General features: G+C 48.2%; 3 protein-coding genes across 3 annotated transcripts; 2 read left to right on the top strand and 1 right to left on the bottom strand.

The window, feature by feature from the left end:
• Positions 1-140: 140 nt before the first annotated feature.
• Positions 141-3,053, bottom strand: nelfe (negative elongation factor complex member E). The gene is made up of 11 exons (XM_084695517.1): positions 2,976-3,053; positions 2,590-2,675; positions 2,385-2,454; positions 2,106-2,251; positions 1,932-2,006; positions 1,746-1,783; positions 1,375-1,634; positions 986-1,130; positions 813-867; positions 613-715; positions 141-483 (listed from the first exon to the last, which is right to left on the bottom strand). The coding sequence occupies exons 2-11, from the start codon at positions 2,662-2,664 to the stop codon at positions 410-412; spliced, it is 1,041 nt and encodes a 346-aa protein (XP_084551643.1). The 5' UTR covers positions 2,665-2,675; positions 2,976-3,053; the 3' UTR covers positions 141-409.
• Positions 3,054-3,233: 180 nt separating this feature from the next.
• Positions 3,234-14,790, top strand: skic2 (SKI2 subunit of superkiller complex). Its single transcript, XM_084696329.1, has 29 exons — positions 3,234-3,314; positions 3,702-3,823; positions 4,043-4,164; positions 4,449-4,566; positions 4,992-5,106; positions 5,281-5,355; positions 5,466-5,519; positions 5,637-5,794; positions 5,937-6,104; positions 6,358-6,503; positions 6,648-6,794; positions 7,059-7,143; positions 7,249-7,355; positions 7,468-7,614; positions 7,725-7,821; positions 8,190-8,402; positions 8,774-8,884; positions 8,995-9,106; positions 9,228-9,346; positions 9,586-9,717; positions 9,921-10,058; positions 10,177-10,281; positions 10,368-10,506; positions 10,621-10,747; positions 10,921-11,131; positions 11,753-11,863; positions 12,580-12,798; positions 13,510-13,650; positions 14,205-14,790. Exons 1-29 carry the CDS (start codon positions 3,302-3,304, stop codon positions 14,403-14,405), a joined length of 3,753 nt encoding a protein of 1,250 aa, XP_084552455.1. The 5' UTR covers positions 3,234-3,301; the 3' UTR covers positions 14,406-14,790.
• Positions 14,791-14,956: 166 nt separating this feature from the next.
• prrt1 (proline-rich transmembrane protein 1) lies at positions 14,957-21,929 on the top strand. Its single transcript, XM_084695404.1, has 4 exons — positions 14,957-15,259; positions 17,198-17,559; positions 17,958-18,143; positions 19,181-21,929. Exons 1-4 carry the CDS (start codon positions 15,241-15,243, stop codon positions 19,355-19,357), a joined length of 744 nt encoding a protein of 247 aa, XP_084551530.1. The 5' UTR covers positions 14,957-15,240; the 3' UTR covers positions 19,358-21,929.
• Positions 21,930-22,617: the final 688 nt, after the last annotated feature.

Raw genomic sequence — 22,617 nt, forward strand, 5'->3', positions numbered from 1 at the left:
TTAAAAATAATGATGGTTGAATGAGATTAAACCATCTGCTAAATGAATAAGATGGCAGTGTTAGTATAAACACTATCACATTATTGGCAGACTGCTAAGTGTAATTGACTCTTATGCAAAGCAAGGACCCATCAAACTACTCAACGGAAAAAGGTATTGATGTGATTTATTGACCGTCACAAAACAACTGAGTACAAAAGCAAACGTATTGTTGATCTCGTCCTCATCTAATAGCACACAGAAGAAAAAGCATACAATATGAGACTGACACACAGTGCAGTTCATAGCTAACACAATTGACAACAAAAACTAAAATGCAGAAGAGAATAAAAACAAAATGCTCTGTTCTTCTCTGGTCCACAGTGTGGTAAGACTCCTCTGGTCCACAGTGTGGTAAGACTCCTTTGGTTCACAAGAAATCTTCACTGTAGACAACTTGATTCCTCTTGTCCCTGTACGAGCCTTTGGCACTGTTCTGAACAGCTGGGAGGAGGAGAAAACACAAGATATGTTGACAATTGGCACATAGATGAGATTTCATATTCAGGAAAGGATTTTCGTTTTTGCTGGGTAATTTAACAACCCTATGGTGTACGACCTAGTGATACTTACCCAGTGAGGCCCAGACAGATTTGCCAGTAGCTGCATCCAGCATTGGTTGCTTTCTGGCAATGCTGACTTTGATAGGGATCTCCCCTACTGTACTTCCATTCAGCTGAGAGACAGGAGAGAGACAGCAGCACCTCCAGGTCAGATGAATACCGTGTGGGATACAGTGATGTCAGGACCCTAACTGGCCTACAGTGCCTCACCTCAGCAACCACCTGATCCGCTGACTCCATCTTCTCAAAGGTGATGAACGCGCAACTTAGGGTAAAAGTGAGAAGGGATATGAGTAGAAGAAAAACCGACCACATACAAGTTCAATTCTTGAAAACTATGTGTTTGCCCTGTAATCAAGTATTTTGTCGATGTGCTGTCTTACTTGTGCGGGTTGTCCATTGTGAGGTCTATGATGTTGCCATGCAGTGAGAAGGCGGAGCGCAGGCTGTCCTCCACCAGGCCAGAGCCATACACGTACACTGTGTTCCCCTTCCTCACCCCCCGCCGCTCCGGGTACGAGTCCGATCCTGGCACAGGAGAATTGAAAGGCAGAAGAAGAAAGTCTACATTTTATTCATTAAACAGACGCTTTTATCCAAAGTGACCTACGAATAGTGCATAAACTAAGTAGAGCTGATCATCAAGGACAAAACCATGGAAGGAGAGTAAGAAATAAATACAATGTTTTATGGTCAGTGATTAAAATAAGCAATTAGGATTACGAACATGACAGTATAAAATATGGGCAACCAATAAGGGGCGGCGACTCACGTCTGAACGGTCCGTCTCTGTCTCTCTCCCGGTCTCGCTCTCGTTCCCTGCTCCTGTCTCTCTCTCTGTCGTGCTCCCTATCCCTGTCCCTTCCTCTGTCGCGATCTCTCTCCCTGTCCCTCTCTCTCTCTCTGTCTTTCTCTCTGTCCACCTCCCGTTCGCGCTCTCTGTCCCGGTCCACGTCCCTGCTGGTGGACATGACAGCGGGGTCCTCGTCGTCACGGGAACGCTCCCGCTCCCGCTCGCCTGGGCTGACAAAGCTGACGCAGAGAGATAGATGTTAGAAGGGGGGATGTTTGACTTTCAAGCAGAGGAAACAGAGAGTAGAAAACATGATGCCGTCAATTATTCATGAGAGCTTTTAGGGTTACCTCTCATACAGAGATTTTCTGCTGGCTCTCTTGCCGGACTAGATGGAAAAAATAAAACATTTAAAAGAGAACAGATTCTGTTATCTTCTGAATTTTTTTTTACGCCATGTTGAAACACTACGGAAATTTGAACCCTAAAGGAGGATTCTATTCCGTTATTAGGATTTTCCCTTGTAATCTTAGTACCTCAGGTAGCTCTTCATCAATCGAGACGCTCCTTTGGAATGGTAGGAAGGCTGGAATTGGGCCTTTTTCAGGGTCCTTGAGGAAGAACAGATTTGAACTGATAAGTGCTGGTTCATCAGAGAAATACCCGTATGACAGTTATGTACTATTTATGCTTGTACATAATGTATCCACCTTTAGTTTAATCTCTAGTGTTCTGGAGCGTTTAAAGCCAGAGTTTTTGTTTTCTGACTTGATTGCACTTATGGCTCCGGACTTGATCAACATCTTAGCCTGCTCCGTAGCTGTTGCTGTGTCGACTACAGGCTGGTCTGACAAGGCTAGGAAAAGTAAGGAGAGAGAGCACAGTGAGATACAAGCCAGTATGCAGGGATTCCATGGAAATAGGCATATCATTTCAAATAAATATTTTTATTTTGAAGAGAAAACTATGGTCAGTGAAAACACACATACTCCGTTTTAAACCACTCTGATTCGTCTGGCTTGTTGAACTCTGCTTTTTCAAAGCCATTAGGGCTTTTTTCTTGAGGAGAGAGAAAATACAATGTAAATAGGGTGAATATTGGTCTACTGAATACTACACCCATACTTTTTTACAATTAGTAATGGTATCGCAGTTTTTTCTTGAAAAAGGTGATGTTTGTTTCTATTTAGATACCTTCTTTTTGAGTTTGGCATATTTTTTCTGCAACGACTCCTCTTCCTCTGTCAGAGAGCTAGGGAAGACCACCATGGCAAACCTTTCTGTGAACACAGAGATTAATTCATAATATCAGTGAACAGTAGCTAGCCAACAACTATATGTTTAAAAGCAATACATGTTCGCAGCTAGTTAATTATCTAGTTAGCTAGCATAAGTTAGCCAGTCTAGTATAGTGCCTAGTCAATCTCGATGACCACTCATTCACAATGAAAACAACCTCTTGCAACTCTGTCGTTTAGCTAGCAGGTATGATCAAGTAAAACCATGGGATACATCAATTTTACACAACTACACAACAACCAAAACACAAATAGAGAATTGTTATTATGTTGATATAGTACCAGTGTATCCGTCTTTACTATTTGTTTTCTCCCGATTCCAAATTTGACGAAACACTTGCGCATGAATATGACGTGATGTGTCTTTGTTGTCGGGCGAGGGTAATTGTAAGAAAGGTTTATACAAGTAAATATATAAATTAGGTAATATTTAATAATACTAATATATGCATTTTATTAAGTATAATATTATTATGTTGTCTACAAGTAACATTTTTTAAAATCATTTCAAACACACTTCCGCTAATCACAACTGTAACTTCCGACGCGACGCGACACAGTACTGACAGTGTTGCAGCTGCACAAAAACTTATACTTGCGGAGAAGACATGGAAAGAATAGGTAGATACATATATTGAAATGGTTATGCAGGCATACTGTAACATCCTCTAGACTTTGTAGTTTCCTATGTGAATGTTTGACAAATTACCTAGAGGTTTACATGACAAATGTGTTAGCCAGGGCTAGCTAGCCACTGTTTTCCCTAATCTTAATTTAGGTTAGCTACCTACAGTATCAGAATGTATATAAACATTTTTTATAGACTTTGTTTTGTTAGTCAATAAAGTATTTCGAAATGGCATCAAGTAAAATGTTGAGTTCCAGAGAGGACACATCTAGACTTTACTTTAGTTCTATTGTCATTGACACTGATCATTGAACCTATTCATCATACAAAGTCGTCTATTCACCCCCGTTTTAAACTATAGTATGCCTCTCCCTCTACAGTTGTGCCCCCCGTGGGGCCCACAGACCTGCCCATGTCCTTGCTGGAGATGGGCTGCTCTGGCAGGTTCGAGCTCATCACAGACCCACTGCCAAAGAACCAGCCTTTACCTCCTCTGAGCACGGTCAGTATGGCGATTTGTGGCTGTATTCCTTCCTGAAATAACAAGGACCAGATAACTACACGTGGATAAAAAGTGTTACAAATGTTGACAGTCTGGATATACTATCTATGGCTTGACCCCATCAGTCGGCACTAACCAGCAGCACATATTCATTTGAACCAGTCCTATCCCATCTCTCTCCCCTATTTCCCCCACATTATCTCGTTCCTCTCTCCTCAGCTCCCCCACGGCCTCCCCCCCACCAGTGTGGACCTAAAGACGGAGGTAGAGAAGCGCTTCCTACACGACCCTGCCTGGCTTCCCTTACATGACACAGATGCCGCCTTCCAGAAGTTTCTGAAGTGAGTGGCCTAAATTGCATCTTGATGCTTGACCGTCTACCATTCATTTATTTGAGTGAAATTAATCTATAAAGAAATTATCCTGTAAATGGTCTTTAGTATGTCAAATAGTATGATGCAGTGATAGAAATACAATTGATTATAATATTAATACAGTAGAGGGGCACTTTCCCTTGACTGTATTGGGTTGGAATTCTTACAAATTTCATTCGGGATTAAAAAAGTGAAACTGAGATGAATTGACTGCCAGCTCTTATGGAAGTTGTGTTGTTGTTTTTCCTTAGGGTGGCCCACAGGGAGATGGACGTGGACTCACTGCTCCTCTGCTCCTCCGCTCCCCTCCACTCTGGGCTGTCTGTGGTCAGAGACCCCACCACAGGAATGCTTCTGGACTTCACAGAGGTAGCTCACACAATCGCATCGCAAACATTTATTCAACATGTTATTGCTAGATAGACTCTTGCTTTTGTTGAATTGTTACTATATTATATTGTCTTTTTTTAACCTATGTTAAAAGTAATCTACACGTTTGTTTTTTTATGTCAAACAAAAAAGTACTTTGTGTTACATGAATGCTTGACATTCCTTGATGATAAAGGGAATTGTACTGAATCAAACTTCATTCAGCTATAAGTAGACAAGTATTAAAGGCTGTGTTAAGTGTCCGAAGTGATCAGTCTTTGGTTGATTGAAAGTAATGTATAAATTGCATGTAATGTGAAAATCATTTTAGCAGATGCAAACATGTCTTACAATTAAATACAATTCCCCTCTTTCACTTCAATGCTCCCCCTTCACTTTTGCTATGCTATGTGGTTCTCTTTCAGGTGCTGCTGGAGAACACAGGTCTTTCATCAAAGAATTCTCTTTCTCTGCAACGGCAGCCTGGACCCCCATCTGAAAGCTTGAGAGGAAGTAACACCAACTACCCCTTCCTGCCTGGTGAGTCCTGCTCAGCATCCCTCTTCTGATCGGAACAATAGAGAACCGTTTGTGTCAGTGTCTGTCATACATGGCTGTAGTGGTGGGCCACTTAATAAGGTCATATTGACCTTTTTCTCTCCCTCTCACACTGTCTTTCGGATTTTCTTCCTGTCTTTCTTTCCTTTCTTCTAGGTGGGATGGATGAGCTCACACTGGAGCAAATCAAGACGAAGTCTGACCTCGAGGAGGACATAGACTTTGAGAACAGTGAGATAAACAAGGATAAAGGAAATAAGGATCTTAGGAGCTTCTTGGTTGACCTAGTACTTCCAGAACAGTGTCTTTTGTTGTTACAGATGGCTTTCCTTTGTCCTCAGATTTACTCACTGTGGCCCCTGGACTTAAAGCTGATATGGACTTCAGTGATAAAAGTGTGTATGAAGTACATGTTTTGCTGCATATTTATTTATAACATATATTGTCCCTCTGGCATGTGTATTTTGTACTCTTTCATTCTAATGTCCCTCTTTTATTGAACCAATCCAAAGATGCCAAAACTGCGAAGGCACCAGTCAACCTCTTGTCCCTCCTGTCCACCTTTGATGACATCATTGACGTGCACCCAGACGGGCAAGAGACAGGCCAGGAAGGTGGAGATCCTCCTAAACTACCCAGAACCAACAGCCTCGAGGACCTGGGGATCAAGGTATGGAGAACGCTGTCCAGCATCTGAAGCATCAGAGAAGTAGCTCAGTCTGTCACTCAAGAGGGTCGCTATTTCATTCGAACTCTGTGCTTCTACATGTCCAGATGCAGCTCAGTAGTAACAAGGCTCCTGCCTGTTTCAGGACTCTGTTTCCACCCCCACGCCAGCCGCAGCTGTCTCCACCCCGGATCATGAGGGGGTGTCCAAGCCAGCAGCGGCCCAGGAGGAGACCAAGAAATGGGCCATTCCAGTCGACATCACCTCCCCCTGTGAAGACTTCTACAAACGCATCCCCAACCCAGCCTTCAAGGTACTGACTCAACAGACACTGGGAATAATGTTCGATAAAACCGCTGAGTCCTTGATGACATTAGTGAATGATTCCGTAGCAACAGGAGTGCTCCCTAATTTACCATGGTTTATAATATCATGTTGAGGGGTTATGATGATTAGCATTGTGTTTTTTATATCAATATGGGTTTCATAAAAATGATGAATTTTGGACGAGTCACTGTTTGGCTCAGTACTTCCCTAAACACCCCCCCCCCCCCCCCCCCTTCCAGTGGCCTTTTGAGTTGGACGTGTTCCAGAAGCAGGCGGTGCTGAAGCTGGAGGCCCACGAGTCTGTGTTTGTGGCTGCTCACACATCTGCAGGCAAAACGGTGGTGGCAGAATATGCCATTGCATTATCCCAGAAACACATGACCAGGTTGGTAGGAATGGAATTATACTGAGCAAAGATTGACCCCCACCCTTTCTTTTCAATCCCGATATTCCCAACACTGCACTTGGTTGTCTGCTATCACGGGACGTGACTTTACCCTAAGCCGACGTACGGTCTGTGCTCTGATAGGACCATCTACACCTCCCCCATCAAGGCTCTGTCCAATCAGAAGTTCCGGGACTTCAAGGCCACGTTCAGTGACGTGGGTCTGCTGACGGGGGATGTTCAGCTGAGCCCTGAGGCCTCCTGCCTCATCATGACCACAGAGATACTGAGGTGCTGACACAACCCAGCCAACCAATCACACAGCCTACTGCCCCTCTGACAGAACACAGCCAACCAATCACACAGCCCACTGCCCCTCTGACAGAACACAGCCAATCAATCACACAGCCCACTGCCCCTCTGACAGAACACAGCCAACCAATCACACAGCCCACTGCCCCTCACTAACATTACAAGAGACTATTTTAAACAGTTTGGTTAAGAGTGTGTGTGTCTCAATCCTCTCTCTCTCTCCCTCTTTTTCCCCTGTCTTAGGTCTATGCTCTATAACGGTTCTGAGGTGATCAGAGATCTAGAGTGGGTGATCTTTGACGAGGTTCACTACATTAATGATGCTGAGGTAAGCGGTCTCCTCCCTTCATAATGAACCAGTACAAATCAACAAATGCATCTTTACCCTTTTTTCTGATCCACTCTCTGTCCCCCCCCCCCTCTATCCCTTTAGAGGGGAGTGGTGTGGGAGGAAGTGCTGATCATGTTGCCTGAACACGTCAGTATCATCCTCTTGAGCGCCACTGTGCCCAACGCTATCGAGTTCAGCGAGTGGATTGGGTAGGTCATGCACTTTGACCTCTTGTTCTCAGGTTTGCACCAACAACCACATAGGGTATTCAGAAGATCATCTCTCTGCCCCCCCTCCCCTTCTCCTCCCTCCCCTCCCCAGGCGTATTAAGAAGAAGCACATCTATGTAATCAGCACAGTGAAGAGGCCGGTGCCTCTGGAACACAACCTCTACACAGGCAACAGCACCAAGACCCAGAAGGAGATGTTTCTCCTGCTAGATGCCACAGGCAACTTCATCACCAAAGGGTAGAAACCTGCTTCTTCTCAGTCAGACAATAACCCCTTTTTATTACAGTTGTCAAGTGAGGATCTTACAGATGATGACTTGGATGTGGTCTGTTTCCTTTCCTTTCCAGATACTATGCTGCAGTGGATGCCAAGAAGGAAAGAACTAGTAAACATGCCCAGTCCTTTGGCTCGAAAAACACGTCTCAGAACACCTCAGCCAACCAAGTCAGTTTCTCCCTCTCGCCAACACGCTCTTTCTCCCCCACTGTCATTCGTTTTGTCTTGGCCTCCGCTGCTATAGCCATGTTTTTCCCTATTGCTGGTTAGATAACCGTCTGCTTGCTCTCCTCCCCTATTCACTCCCTATGTCTCTCTGTCTCTCTCTCTGCCCCTCTCTCTCTTCACTCCCTATGTCTCTCTGTCTCTCTCTCTGCCTCTCTCTCTTCACTCCCTCTGCCTCTCTGTCTCTCTCTCGCTATCTCTCCTTCTCTCATTTGCTCTCTCACTTCCTGCATCCCCTCATCTGGCATCTTGTGTATTTTCACCGTTACTCCACTCTAACCCCTGTCTTCACCTTGTCCCCACCCCCCCAGGACCGTTCAGTGTGGCTCTCCCTCCTCCACTTCCTGTCCCAGCGCCAGCAGACGCCCGTGGTGGCGTTCACCTTCTCCCGGACGCGCTGTGACGACAACGCACGCTCGCTGTCCTCCATGGACCTGACCAGCTCTGTCGAAAAGGCAGAGATCCATTCCTTCTTCCAGAAGAGCCTGAGTCGCCTCAGGGGACTCGATCGCCAGCTACCTCAGGTAACTCCAGGGTCAGCTGCTCCAGGAAGGGGCCTATCTCAAGGTTTATCTACCCCAGGTTAGGGGCCTATCTCCAGGTTTAGCTACCCCAGGTTAGGGGCCTGTCCCCAGGTTTAGCTACCCCAGGTTAGGGGCCTGTCCCCAGGTTTAGCTACCCCAGGTTAGGGGCCTGTCCCCAGGTTTAGCTACCCCAGGTTAGGGGCCTGTCCCCAGGTTTAGCTACCCCAGGTTAGGGGCCTGTCCCCAGGTTTAGCTACCCCAGGTTAGGGGCCTATCTCCAGGGTTGGGATACCCCTCGCAGTCTCTACATGCCCTCAGCAGGACACAGGCGAACACATTTCTTCCTTCCTCCTATCCTGCACCCATCTCAGATCCTGCTGATGAGGGACCTGTTGAAGAGGGGGATAGGCTTGCATCACAGTGGAATCCTGCCAATCCTGAAGGAGGTCATTGAGATGCTCTTCTCTCGTGGGCTTGTAAAGGTGAGTATGATGGGAATCTCTTGGGTCTGTGATTTGGTTTCCTCTACCTCATCTCCTCCTTGCTCTCTCTAGTCGTCTGTCAAGCCGTTCCCCTTCTCTCTCCCTCCCAGGTTCTGTTTGCCACAGAGACGTTTGCCATGGGGGTCAACATGCCCGCCAGGACCGTGGTGTTTGACAGCATCAGGAAACACGACGGAACTGGCTTCAGGAACCTGCTGCCTGGTATTTACATTTGACACCTCTTCCTTTTCCTTCCTTTACCATACGCTTTCACCCTAAGTGACCTGCTAAACTCTTGATGCCGTGTGTGTGTGTGTGTTTCCCGCCCCTCTCCCCCTGTCAGGAGAGTACATCCAAATGGCCGGTCGAGCTGGCAGGAGAGGCCTGGACGCCACTGGAACCGTGATCATCCTGTGTAAGACCGGGGTTCACGACATGGGAGAACTCCACTCCATGATGCTGGTGAGAACCTCCTCCCCCTCCTCCACCATATCCCTATACGTACACCTGCCCTCACAAGGGCCACCAGCAGCTGATCTCAGCCAGTCTGGTCAAGCTGTGTGGAGGGGGTTCTCTCCCAGCCTGACTGCAGCCCGTGTGACTGGATAGGAGGAGAGGACAGCTCTACAGTACATACTACTGTCTGAGTGCTGGATCCTGCCTGTGTATTGGACTGGAATGGCGCTTGTCTGTGTGCGCAGGGCAAGCCCACCGTGCTGCAGTCCCAGTTCAGGCTGACCTACACCATGATCCTCAACCTGCTCCGAGTGGAGGCCCTCAGGGTCACCGACATGATGAGGCGGAGCTTCTCTGAGAGCCACCGAGACACCCAGGTACTACACCACCCAGCATGCACCGGGAGGGAACAGACGCCCAACGGCCGCTTTCGGACTTTTTTTCACCGTCCGGTTGTCAATTGCTCTGCTCTGCGCTCTTTTCCCGCACTCCATCTGTTCTTCCTCTCTTGTCCTGTCCTCCACCTCCCCTCCTTTTCTCTCTCCTCTTCTTCCTCTCCTCCTCCTCTCCTCCTCTCAAGGCCCATGAGAAGCAGATAGTCCAGCTCAGACGGACCCTGGCGTCTCTCCCTCCTCTGGACATCGAGGGGCATCTGTCTGACCTGGTGCCTTACTACCACACTGTCACTGAGCTGCACATCTCAGCCCAGGCCCTGCAGGTACACACACACACACACACACACAGACACACACACTGAAATGGAGATATTGTCCACACGTCTGGACAGCACATTTATGTTCTTGTTTGCGTGTTCCTCCTTGTCCGGTCTGTTTCAGAAAGCCGTGATGGAATCTTCTAGCGGCTTGAAAGCTCTGTCTGTGGGACGAGTCATAGTGGTCAACAACAAACAGCACTTCAACGCTCTGGGAGTCATCTTACAGGTGTGTGTGTATGTGACAACAAGGACTTCCCCTGCACCAACCCTCTCACATTTCTACTTTTCTGCTTGTGTGTGTGTGTGTTCCAGGTGTCCAACGACTCCATAAATCGTACATTCACGTCTCTGGTGATCTGTGAGAAGGGCAACGAGGAGGGGGCAGAGAACGCTCCCAACGCAAACTCCGCACACCCTCACCTCTACAGCACCAGCCTCTTCATGCCAGACGGTCAGCGCTTACACACACACACACACACACACACACAGTCTCCCTCCCTCAGTGGGACTGTTGCAGTGACCCTCTGTGCTGTGCTGTGCTGTGCTGTGCTGTGCTCGGTCCCAGGCCCCTGCAGTCACACAGTCCAGAAGCTCAAGCAGCAGGACATCTCAGCCATCACAGTGAAGACCCTGAAGGTGATACCTGAGAGGATCATCGACAACTACAGCAAGAGGCAGCAGCCACGCTTCCGGTGTGTGTGTGTGTGTGGGTGCGCTCGCTCACTCTTAATTGAATATTCTGCGATTTTTGCTCCATTATATTGTCACCATTAAAAACTGGTGAGTTTGTGTAGGCGACTCGGCTTAGAATCATTTGACTCATCTCTCACTGTTTTTCTCCCCTCCCCAATTCATCTCTCCGAAGGCTTGATCCTCCCGGCCAGGCCATCTCCACGGCGACACAGGAGCTCCTGCGGTTGGCGGAGGCTAACCCGGACGGGCTGGCGACCCTCGACCCCGTGAAGGACCTCCACCTGAAGAATGTGGAGGTGGTGGAGGCCGTGATGAGGCTGCGCTCGCTGCAGGACTGCCTCAGAGACTTCACGTGCATACACTCCCCCACCTTCACAGAGCATGTGAGACAGGGGCTGATGGGGAGGGGGGCGGGGCGGGGTGGGGGATACTGCAGGGGGCGTCCAGGATGAGAGGCTCCTCGTCTCCTATGAATGTGGAAGAACAGGGCGCATCACTCTCTGTTAGCAGGGAGACGGAGAGAGGAGGGAGGAGGGAGTAAAAGAATGAGGGGGGGTAGGAGAGAGAGAGAGAGAGAGACAGAGAGAGAGAGAGAGAGGGGGGGAGGGAGAGTGGAGGGAGGGAGCGAAAGAATGAGTGAGGGGGGAGGAGAGAGAGAGAGATAGAGATAGTTAACACAGCATATCATTAGATCCATCACTCACCCACTGCAAGATTGCTAATTAGGTTGCGTGACAGGATATCTAACACACACACGCACACTATTCTCATGGTTTTCTCTCAAATATGTGTGTGAAAGTGGTGGTGTTAGTGTGGCTAGATAGGATGCTTTATGATGTTTACGGTACATCTGGGAATATTGCGAGTGTGGGGAAATGTCTTGTACTATAAACTTTAATATCCCCAACTGCCTCTTCCCCTTCCTTTTGTCTCTATCTCTTTCCTCCACCTTTTACCCCCGCCCCCCCCTCCATCTTTCTCTCCCTCTCTCTCCCGTGTGTCAGTTCATCCGGGTGCAGGAGAGGATGAAGGTGCAGGAGGATCTGGACAAGCTCCTCTTCCTCACCTCCGACCAGTCTCTGTCTCTGCTGCCAGAGTACCACCAGAGGATCGAGGTCTGTCCCCCCCACCAACCTCACCCCCCATCCTTCTGTCCCTCTGCCCCCCCCCATCCTTCTGTCCCTCTGCCCCCCCCCATCCTTCTGTCCCTCTGTTCCCCCATCCTTCTGTCCCTCTGCCCCCCCATCCTTCTGTCCCTCTGCCCCCCCATCCTTCTGTCTCTCTGCCCCCCCCATCCTTCTGTTCCTCTGCCCCCCCCCATCCTTCTGTTCCTCTGCCCCCCCCCATCCTTCTGTCTCTCTGCCCCCCCCCATCCTTCTGTCCCTCTGCCCCCCCCCATCCTTCTGTCCCTCTGCCCCCCCCCATCCTTCTGTTCCTCTGCCCCCCCCCATCCTTCTGTCTCTCTGCCCCCCCCCATCCTTCTGTCCCTCTGCCCCCCCCCATCCTTCTGTCCCTCTGCCCCCCCCATCCTTCTGTCCCTCTGTCCCCCTGCCTCCCAGCCCCCCCCCCCCCCCCATGGCCCACTCACCGCCTGCTAGCAGAGCCACGCCTCGTTCCCTTCACACTGTCCTTCCCGCTGAACTTCCCATCATCCACCGCTCGACACAAACACAGCAGCATTACCTGCCTGTCATATGTCTGTATCAACGCCACAAGTACACTCTCTGTCAGTACCGCGTTCTAACTGCAGAACAGGGAGGTAGGGACAGCGCGACAGCAGAGTGACCCAGATACGTCCCCCCACCCTCCTCTCTCCCCCCCCCCCCACCAGGTGCTCAAGTCCCTGGACTACGTGGACAAGGGCGGGGCGGTGCAGCTGAAGGGCCGCGTGGCGTGCCAGATCTCCTGCCACGAGCTGCTGCTGACCGAGCTGCTGTTTGAGAACGCCCTGAGCCCCCTGGCCCCGGAGGAGAGCGCCGCCCTGCTGTCCTGCCTGGTGTTCACGCAGAAGACCCAGGTGGAGCCCCACCTCACCAGCACCCTGCAGGAGGTGAGACGCACGCTCGCTCACCCGCAGCAGCACCAGGAAGTGCACGGGGTATATTCGTTTGAATACATTTGAATGGACGGCCGTTGCGGTGTGTTGCCCGCCGAGCCTTGTATGCACACGCAAGGATGGAGAGAGGAGGAGGCACCTCTGTCATGTGAGCCAGGTTCCATTTGACCCACTGGACAACGTTTCATCGAGGGCTAGTCTGACTTTACTGGTGACGCATACGCACAGGACAGGACACACTCAACTGTTTTTTCCTCGTGGCGAGGGCACCTTACCTGAAGCAACACACATACAGACAGACACACACACACACACAGTGTCTGTGTGGGTTGTCGAGCGGCCCAGGGACATGGGAGTGCTTTCTGAAAGCCTGAATTAGTGATGACTGGACGTGGCATCCCGGGCTGTTGTACAGGCAGGCTGTAACACTTTGAGTGGACACTGAACGCGCTCCCTGAACACAGGTAGTGGGCTTTCTCGCCTGCATGTGAGGAGGAAACGCCGGCCGAGGTCTCGCAGCCTCGGCGGGAGGGCCGAGGGCGTGTTTTAAGTTCAAGAGCTCCCTCGCGGGACTCGTCCGTTAGTGTGCGTGCGTGAGCCTTTTCGTTTGACCACTCCTTCTGTCCTTTTCTCTCTCGTTCCCTCTATTTTACCTAACTCCCTTCCCCCCCTCCCCCTCTCTTCCTCCGCCCCTCCCTCCCTCAGGGTATTGCACGCGTGCTGTCTGTGGCCCAGCGTATTGGCGAGCTGCAGAGGGGTTTTGGGATAGCCCAGACGGCTGAGGACTTTGTGGCCCAGTTGAAGTTTGGTTTGACCGAGGTGGTTTACTGCTGGGCCAGGGGCATGGTGAGACTAAACGCACCACTCACCCTCCACATCTCATCACACAGGGACCAGGATGTCTGGGAAATGTGGTATACAATGGAATGGTTAAGCAGGTTGACATGTTTCTGTCACTGCAAAAAAAATAAGTGTCTGTCCTGAGGTTTTCCTCTCCTATAATTATTTGACCTACTGTCCTCTCTTCCTGTCTGTCATCTTCTCCCGCCTTTTCCTCCCGCTGCCTCTCCTTTGGTCTCCTTTTCCTTTTCAACCCCTGTCTCATCTCCTTCTGTCTCGTCTTCTCCTGTCTCCTCTCCCCCTCCCCTCCTCTCCCCCTCTCTTCTGTCTCCTCTCCCCCTCTCTCCTGTCTCCTCTCCCCCTCTCTCCTGTCTCCTCTCCCCCTCCCCTCCTCTCCTCCTCTCTCCTGTCTCCTCTCCCCCTCCCCTCCTCTCCCCCTCTCTCCTGTCTCCTCTCCCCCTCTCTTCTGTCTCCTCTTCCCCTCTCTCCTGTCTCCTCTCCCTCTCTCTCATGTCTCCTCCCCTCCCTCTGTCTCCTTGCCACCTCTCCACCCCTCTCAGCCGTTTGCGGAGATCGCCCAGCTGACTGACGTCCAGGAGGGCACGGTGGTGCGCTGTATCCAGCGCCTGGACGAGGTGCTGAAGGAGGTGCGCCAGGCGGCTCGCATCGTAGGAGACTCAGTCCTGGGCAGCAAAATGGAGAAGGCCTCCCTGGCCATCCGCAGAGACATCGTCTTCACCGCTTCACTCTACACACACTGAGGGAAAGGAGAGATTAATAGAAGGGGGGGGGGGTGTTGTGTGTGTGTGTGTGAAGGTGCCTGCTGTCAAGCATGTTTTGGTTCTCAATTTGGTGTGTGAGCATGTGCCAAAGAGGTAGAATGAAAGAGATAGAAAGGGAGAGAGAAAGATAGAGAGTATGTGTGTGTCTGTTTGCGTACATTTGTGTGCACGCAAGAATTACGACAGGGAAAGAATATGAACATACTCATTTCTTTGTGTATGTTGTTTACATGTGAGTTTGGGCGATGGATTTCAATTGCCACTTGGAATGTGACCAAAATTGGAATGAGAGTAAAATGGTTTGTAATTTACTGTACAGAAATTAAATAAACTGTATTGCTCACTGTTGTCATACACATTTTGATCCTGTCTGTGAAGTCGGTTCCTATAAAATGTCGTGTTTAATAGTTTTCAGGCTTCATACCAGTGGCATATGAAGCTTACAGTATTTTCAACCACGGCTGTCTCTTTAAGACAGCGATAGCTGTGTGTCTGATTAATTCAATGTAACGCGATGCGTTAGTGGAGAAACCTGTTTTCTGCTGTTGCGGTGGATGTACCAGCTGCAGACTGGGGGGAATCAGATTTGTTTTACATTGGGACATTATAACAGTTAAACTACTTATACACAAAGTTATTTGCTCTAAAAGACATTACGTTTGGATCGTAAAATGAAAATAATTTAAGAGATGGGTTATAATTAGCTGGAAAAGTCTCCACCATTGTGAGAGGATTAAAACCAAGTCACACAAATTGGAATAATAGTGTTTGTACTACATATTTGGGTGAGAAGAGAGCATTATCTCTGCACAACATGTCATCAGAAAAACACGGTAAATGTTTTGTTTATATATTTTTTATCTGAGGTTGTGTTTTGTTGCGTCTTTTCTCTGTCACCGCTGTAATTGAAAATTGAACCAATTCCCCCATCCCCCACAGTCCTCTATATTTCTAATTCGTTTTTATTAGATATTTAAGAACAAAGCATCGGTTTACTCGTGTTTAGCTTTGGCGAAGAAAAATCGATAGGTTTCATCGTTGACACGGTGACTCTGGTGGTATCTTTTCATCTAGCTGATTTCGGCCCCTCTTCATAACGTGTTCGCCAAACCCTTCCTAGCTGTCCATCTTATTGCGCGTCTGTTTATGCTCTTCGGTTCTCCTATTCATCGTGTTCGCACGTATTTATTCATTGTAACAACCATTTAATAATGATGCACTGTACGTGTGTGTGTGCTCAGTGTGTCATGTGTGTCTGTGAAAGTGCGCGGGCGTGCGTAATGTTCACATAAAAAATGCAGCACAATAATCTGCTTCATTTCTCCCGTTAACTCCTGCGGTTTCATTGTATCCTAGGAGGGTACCAAGGTAAGCGCCATGTTTCTGAGAGGTCTCCCTCCGTAGTGAATGAGACATAACACAGCTGAAGGTTTAGATCAGGGAAGCCCTGGCTATTTAGTCGCTGTAGGCCACGCACACACAAACCATATCTGTGAACAGACACATGTGTGAACACACAGATACAGAAGGACCCCTTATCTGTGGTTAGTTTAATGTATGACATGTCTCTATGTTCTTTTCTAGATGCAAGACATCATTCCCCACCCAATCTTGTCTTGTAATTAGCATAGCGATTTACCTAACTATGGAAGTGACAGTGTGAGTTTATTATGTAATGACTGTCCCCAAGCACAAGTCATTGAGCTTCATCTCATCGGCCCTCATCACCCACCTCTCTCTCTCTTCCATTCCCCACCTCTCCTACATCATGCCTTTCAGCCTCTCCATCTCTTTCTCATCCTTTCTTTCCTTTTTCACTCCCTCTTTTTTCACCTCCCACCTTTTTTTGTGCTTAGCAGGTGAGTGAGCATGGATTACTGATTGCTGTACACAGTCAACCTGGCCTCTTAGCATATGGCACAATGGGTGCCATAGTTATTGTTTACGTGATAGGTTAAACTCAATAAGCCTCTTGGTCTTTCCAGCAATGGCCAGGAAAAAAGGCTGCATCTGAATACTGTAATAAAATGTGTCGGGGGATAGTTCCAGAGTGTTCTCGAGCTGAGCTGTTATCATGTAAGACCGCAACACATCCAGTTTGAGCGTCCACTAGAGCATGGTCCAGTGGCTAGGGCCTTCATCCAGACAGCTGCCCCTGCCCCTCCTGAAGGCAGCCCTGCTGCAAGCCCTCTTTGCTGCCTTCGCGTCATTGTGAACCACCGTCGTGGTGCAAAAGGTGGGTCCCAATGACCCGAAGGCAGCACAACCGTAGCCCAGCGTCCACCTTGTCATGCTCCCCTGCAGCTAGGTCCTTCCTGTGAACCATCACGCATCAACTAGTGAGAAGGGGATTAGTATGTCATCTTAAATAGAACATGGGTGGTTGTTCTGGTAGGGTCTACACCACACTTTTCCCTCCTGGACATCCTCTAAATAAACTCCAGCTTAAAGAATCGTTGAAAAGGCTTGAAATGAATACACTCGCTAATACATTGTCAAAGCAGTTGCAGCGAGATGCTTTTGTGTGCTTTAGCCCTGGCGCATATCAACGGAAAATAAATCTATAGTGTTTATATTGCATAAGCGGGCACCAAAATGTCAGAGGACAGAATGATGGCTGGTTAGATAACGGTTTGCTTGCTCTCCTCCCCTATTCACTCCCCATGTCTCTCTGTCTCTCTCTCTGCCTCTCTCTCTTCACTCCCTCTGCCTCTCTGTCTCTCTTTCTGCCTCTCTCTGTCTCTTTCTCTCTGTCTGCCTCTCTCTCTCAGGTCTGGATGACTCTGGACGTCAGTCCATGTCCCAGCCCATGACCCAGATGCAGCCCCCTCCCTACCTCCCCAACCAGGCTCCAAACATGCCTCAGCACCCGGGCATGGCCCCCCAACAGGGCTGTGGCCCCCAACCCAACTACCCCCCTCCACCTCCACCTCCAGGCTCTGACGGCTACCTCCAGGAAACCCAGTTCCACTGCGGCCCCCTCGGACCCCCAGGGGCTCCCCATGGCTACACAGTCCAGACCCAGGGGGCTGGAGGGACAGTGCCCCATCCCCCAGTGGGGTACCTCCACCCAGGCTACCCCCTTCAGCTGCAGCCTTGCACAGCCTATGTGCCCATCTACCCCATGGCGTCGGTGAGTGGTCATTAACACACAGGCAGTGATTTGAATAGGTTTATAATGAGTTTCTTAGCTTGTGCAATATATTAAGATTTGTCTGTAGCCCTTAGTTGCATTATGGAGCCTATATTGTGTTTGAATGAATAATGAATAACATAATGTGTTTTTAACACATACAATCTGAGCATGCAGAACTCCAGTAGATGTAACAGGACAGTGATTTCATAATGGCTGTGCTGCAGCCGGCCTGTTTCTGCTGGTTCATCATTTTGAGAGACTCCACAGCAGGAAACGTTGTTTTTGTTCCTTTTGCCACAAGCAATGGAAAATGCCGACAACAGCAACCAACCCAACCGCTGATGCAGAATACCCATAACTGCCCGCGTAACCACCCTCCCTCCCTCCCTCCCCAGGGCCAGCCCTACATGCCAGGTGGTGGTGGGGGAATGCCCCGGGGGCAGATGGCCATGCAGATGCCCCCTGGCATCGCCCTGATGGAACCGCGTAGGCCGCCACACGACTACCTGCCCATCGCCGTCCTGACCACTGTCTGCTGCTTCTGGCCCACCGGAATCATCGCCATCATCAAGGCTGTGCAGGTCGGTCAACACACAGAAAAGATACTGTTTATGTTACTGTTCCGGATATGGCTTGATCTGTTGGTTGAGAAGGTCTCTGTCGTGAGGAGGGTAACAGGTGTGTGTCATCTGGTCATCCAATGTGGTTGACACGCTAAAGCATGTATGTTACAACTGGGATTTGAGTAAGAACCTGGAGAGGGGTCAATCTCCTGGTGCAGGGTTGAACCGCCCCTGTACCGCCTGCAGTTACCTCCCAGTCTGACCAAGGCGCTTGTGTTGGAAGAGAGGCAGTTTGAATAATGCACAGCTCCACTGTGTAGACTCTGGCCTTGATACCAGCCACTGTGTGTTGATCCTGATGTCCCTGTACATTCCAAGTGTACCGCTAAATCACACTGGTTGATCAAAAGCGAGCTCTAATCCTAATCAACCCCAACTTTAATCGAGCACACTTCACTCTAATAGTTAGCTGGTTGATAAGAGGATTCTGTTTCAATTACAAGTGGGGTCGGGGGTAAAGACCTAACGGAGGCTAGCTCTCCAGGAACTGCCACAGAGAGCCCTGGACTAAAGCAGCAGTAACAGGTCATTGTTTGGGGCTGGTGGGCAGGGAGGATGGGAGGGGGGGGGCTGCTATTATGTAATGTGGCATTGTTTACAACCAAGCTAGTATGGATTTTAGCTGTGGGCTGGGCTGGCTCAGATGGGTTGGAGTTGATCCGAGCAGACAAGGCACGGAGACCCGGGTTTGGGTTCTGTCAGTGGAAGCAGCTGATGTCGTGTCGGCTCCATGTGGGGTCGTGTTTCTGGTAGGTCAGCCCCTCTGTTGTTGATCTGTATTAATGCCTGTGCCAAGGTAATCTGTCCCCCCCCCCTCTCTCTCTCTCTCTCTCTCTCTCAGCACTCTGCCTCGTTTTCTCTTTAACTCTTCTCTTCATATCTGTTTCTATCACTTGCTCATCCGTTTCCAACTCTCCCTTGGTCCGTTCTTTCTTTTCCTGTAGCCTTTTGTCTCTCCGCCTTTGTAATCTGTCGTCCCCCCCCCCCCCCCCCAGGTCCGTACGGCGGTTGCCAGGGGGGACATGGTGACGGCGGAGATAGCGTCTCGAGAGGCACGGAACTTCTCCTTCATCAGTCTGGCGGTGGGCATAGCCTCCATCGTGCTCTGCACCATCCTCACAGTGGTGGTCATCATTGCCTCACAGCACCATGATGACGACTGGGATCCTTAGACACACGCCACGCGCTCACACACACTCACACACACACACATTCAGGAACATACAGTACAGCCTAGGTAGAGACACTTACTGACTTACTCATACTGATATTCTGGGGTGTGCTTGACTGTACGTATGTGTTCTACCTACAGTTCTGACCCTAGCAACTGACTATGCCATCTGACCTGGTTAATAACCAATCATTTCCAATCTTCAAACGCTAATGGAACTTGGGAACCTATAGAGGCCAGTATTAATGTTACCGTGGCAACTATCTTTCCATTCAGATATTGCTTATTAGGGATTAAAACGAAGCACATATCTGACATAACATTAATTTGATACTAGTCTAATCTTGATTTGATATTAACTATTCATTTTATGTTAATCACTGATAGATGGATTTATTGATGGTCCCATCAAATCCACTGTAGCTGCGAGACCAAAACATGAGTCACACACTGTATTTAAAGTGCTTCAGCCTTCTCATGACTGCCAAACGGAGGACAAACCATAGTGGCTATTTCTGTACACAATGAGGTATTTTGAATTACTGACTGTATGTTTTACTTACACACAGAAGTCGAGTATTATAATGTTTTGCTTCAAACAATATATTAATTACTTTATCTGTAATTGATTTACAACATATTATTAGGAACAATTACAAAACAAATTGCCAAATGAACAAATAGTTAAGACACATAAGATCGATAATGAATTACACACCTACTGGCAAGTAAACAGATACTATAACAAGGTCTAACATAACCAAACATGAAATATTTATCAGAGGCTGGACTTTGTGTCATGGTTGGATAATACTGTATTGGTTCACTTCACTAAATTTGTTTATTTATTAAGATGTACTATTTATGTATTTATCTATTTGTTAATTTATTCAATTCCTACCGTAGTGTGTTTTTAATTCAGTAGATAAGCTGTTCTGTTTAACTGCCCCTATATCAATAGCTTTTTGTAGCTAGCTATATTACACTTTGCGGCTAGCAAAAATTTGAAATTTCTGTAATGATTTGCACATTCCAACACTAAAATGGCACAGCATCAAATTTTTGTAGTTTATAATCCTTAATAGATATCAGTTGTCTCAGAGGTAGTCTCTCTGCACTTAACAACAGAGTAGACATCTTGAATAAAAAAAACTGCAGGTGGCTTGAAGTGGTTGAAACAATTCATAAATGTTCTGTATAGAACAGGCAATAGTGAATGAAAAAGCAACAATTTAGAAGAAGCTATTTTATAACTTCTCAATCTTATTCACAGCGACCCTGATGATGCTCAGAACTGAACTGTATTCAGACAGGACTGTTCATCTTAGACAGCTGTAAAAGCTGGGCCACCTAAACATGACTGCTTTCTGAAGCAGCCCACCACCTGGTATTATTAGTTGTGCTGTTTCCTGTGTTTGGCCACAGAAGCAGGGTACATAGTGTAAACTGGATGTCCAGAACAGTGGAATTGAAAATGAATGTTTCTGTGGAGAACAAAAGTCAATGCCTATATTCTGTATATTGTAGCACTTTCCTCTCTACAATCTGTTTGTTTTGTTAACCCTATCCTCCCCCCTCTCTCTCTCAATTTATCTCTCTCTTTCACTCTGTCTTTCTCCCTGCCATGCAGGTTGAACATGTCTTACCTGTATTGACAACATATCTTTCTTGCTTCACTCTCTTTCCTCTGTTATAGATTCTTATGATGCTATTTTTTGAGAGAATCCTGAATCTGCTTAGAGATATTGAACATGTATTGTGTGTTGTGAGGGACCATGATAACAATGTAAATATTGTATTAGGCTGTATAAGGTTATCTTCATGAAGTCTGATTCTAATTATGATTATTGTTACTTAGTGATGATGGCTTTGATGATCACTACCATAGGCTATGGCATTTCAGCTAATCTGTCCTTATTTCAAAGACAGTATTTTAGAGATGATAAATTCAGAGAATCTAAGTGAGCTCAGTGCTGTATCCTTTAATGCTGTCACTCTCCCCTTTGTACAACAGAGCTATTCTGGGATGTGTGCGTGTGTTTGTATGCTTTAGACTCACCCCTGACATATCTAGTTTAGCTAGCTCTACGCTAAACCCCACCTATGTGTAATTGCTTTCCTAGGTGATGGTTCTAAGTCGTTACAGATGCCCTTGGCTAGGCAGACGAAACTCTAAACTGCTTTTATGGTTTGGAGACGCTGTACACCTCCTCTCCTAGCCTGTAAATGCGAGGGATTGCTTGTTCAAAGAGGCTGCTGTGTACACGTGCTTTTTCTCTGGGGGATATTCTGTTCGTGGATGTTACACATGCATTTGTTGTGTATGAAATCAGTTGTTTGAATAAAGGAATCCTTTTGGTTGTGAAAGACTTGGTCGCAGCTATCGACTGTACCAGTCTCTCACTTTCTCCTCGGTATCTGTCTCTCTGTATCTGTCTCTCCTCCTCTCTTTCCTTTCCTGTCATTCTCTCCCTGTATCTCTCTCTCTCTTCCTCTCCCTTCATCTCTGAGGTGCTATTTATAGTTGCCCCGGTTTTCTCCATCGCCGCCCCCCCCCCCTCTCCCTCCCTGTCAGAACATGAAGTATATCTCTCTATTAGCGGGTCCATCACCAAGAGATGCTAGTTGTTTCTATGTTTGTGTTTTTGATTGTTTCATGACAACATTTACAGGCCTCTGTGCATATGCAGCATGTTTTTTCAATGCGTTAATGACATCATATGTGCTTTCACCTTTGCTTTAAAGGAATGCCAACGCATTCCTTGTGTGAGCATTACTGACATCCATTAAACTCAAGCACAAGCTTGGTGCACAAGCTCAGCTACGCATAAAGGAACTGAAGATGGGTTGGGAGGAGAGATTGTGTGTGATTGTGGAGAGAGAAGAGGAGAGGAGAGGGAAGGGAGGGGGGGGGGGACCAGGCCAGACTGTGTCTACAGGATCACAGATGGTCATTTAGCCTCCCAAAGAGACCCAGCGTCTCTGAGATCATTTAACTTGGACTGCCACCGCATGATTCTGTGTTCCGTCCCACCTTTCTGTGTCTGCGCGCCGCCGCCCCCCCACCTGAGTGTTAGTGTCGGCACGCAGCGACCAGGTACTCACAGACCTGGCACCTCAGCTGCATCCACAGGCATGATTAATAACCACTGATGATCCCTATCCTTCAACACACACACACCCCACATGCACACACACATCCACACAATACAAGACGACCGGGGAGGAAGCTTTAGCGTGCATGTGTCCAGCGGGCCCCAA

Source organism: Hypomesus nipponensis, chromosome 4 (genome assembly GCF_054491055.1).
Source record: "Hypomesus nipponensis isolate SF chromosome 4, ASM5449105v1, whole genome shotgun sequence".
Classification (NCBI taxonomy): domain Eukaryota; kingdom Metazoa; phylum Chordata; class Actinopteri; order Osmeriformes; family Osmeridae; genus Hypomesus; species Hypomesus nipponensis.

Excerpts from the sequence above, each read along its gene's own strand:
- skic2 (XM_084696329.1), top strand. Across the intron at positions 4,165-4,448 it reads GCCTTCCAGAAGTTTCTGAA|GGTGGCCCACAGGGAGATGG; the intron begins GTGAGTGGCCTA and ends GTTTTTCCTTAG. Across the intron at positions 7,615-7,724 it reads GGCAACTTCATCACCAAAGG|ATACTATGCTGCAGTGGATG; the intron begins GTAGAAACCTGC and ends TTTCCTTTCCAG.
- prrt1 (XM_084695404.1), top strand. Across the intron at positions 17,560-17,957 it reads CCATCTACCCCATGGCGTCG|GGCCAGCCCTACATGCCAGG; the intron begins GTGAGTGGTCAT and ends CTCCCTCCCCAG. Across the intron at positions 18,144-19,180 it reads CCATCATCAAGGCTGTGCAG|GTCCGTACGGCGGTTGCCAG; the intron begins GTCGGTCAACAC and ends CCCCCCCCCCAG.
- nelfe (XM_084695517.1), bottom strand. The coding sequence starts at position 2,664 with ATGGTGGTCTTCCCTAGCTCTCTGACAGAGGAAGAGGAGTCGTTGCAG. Across the intron at positions 1,635-1,745 it reads AGAAAATCTCTGTATGAGAG|CTTTGTCAGCCCAGGCGAGC; the intron begins GTAACCCTAAAA and ends TCTCTGCGTCAG. Across the intron at positions 484-612 it reads ATCTGTCTGGGCCTCACTGG|CTGTTCAGAACAGTGCCAAA; the intron begins GTAAGTATCACT and ends TCCTCCTCCCAG.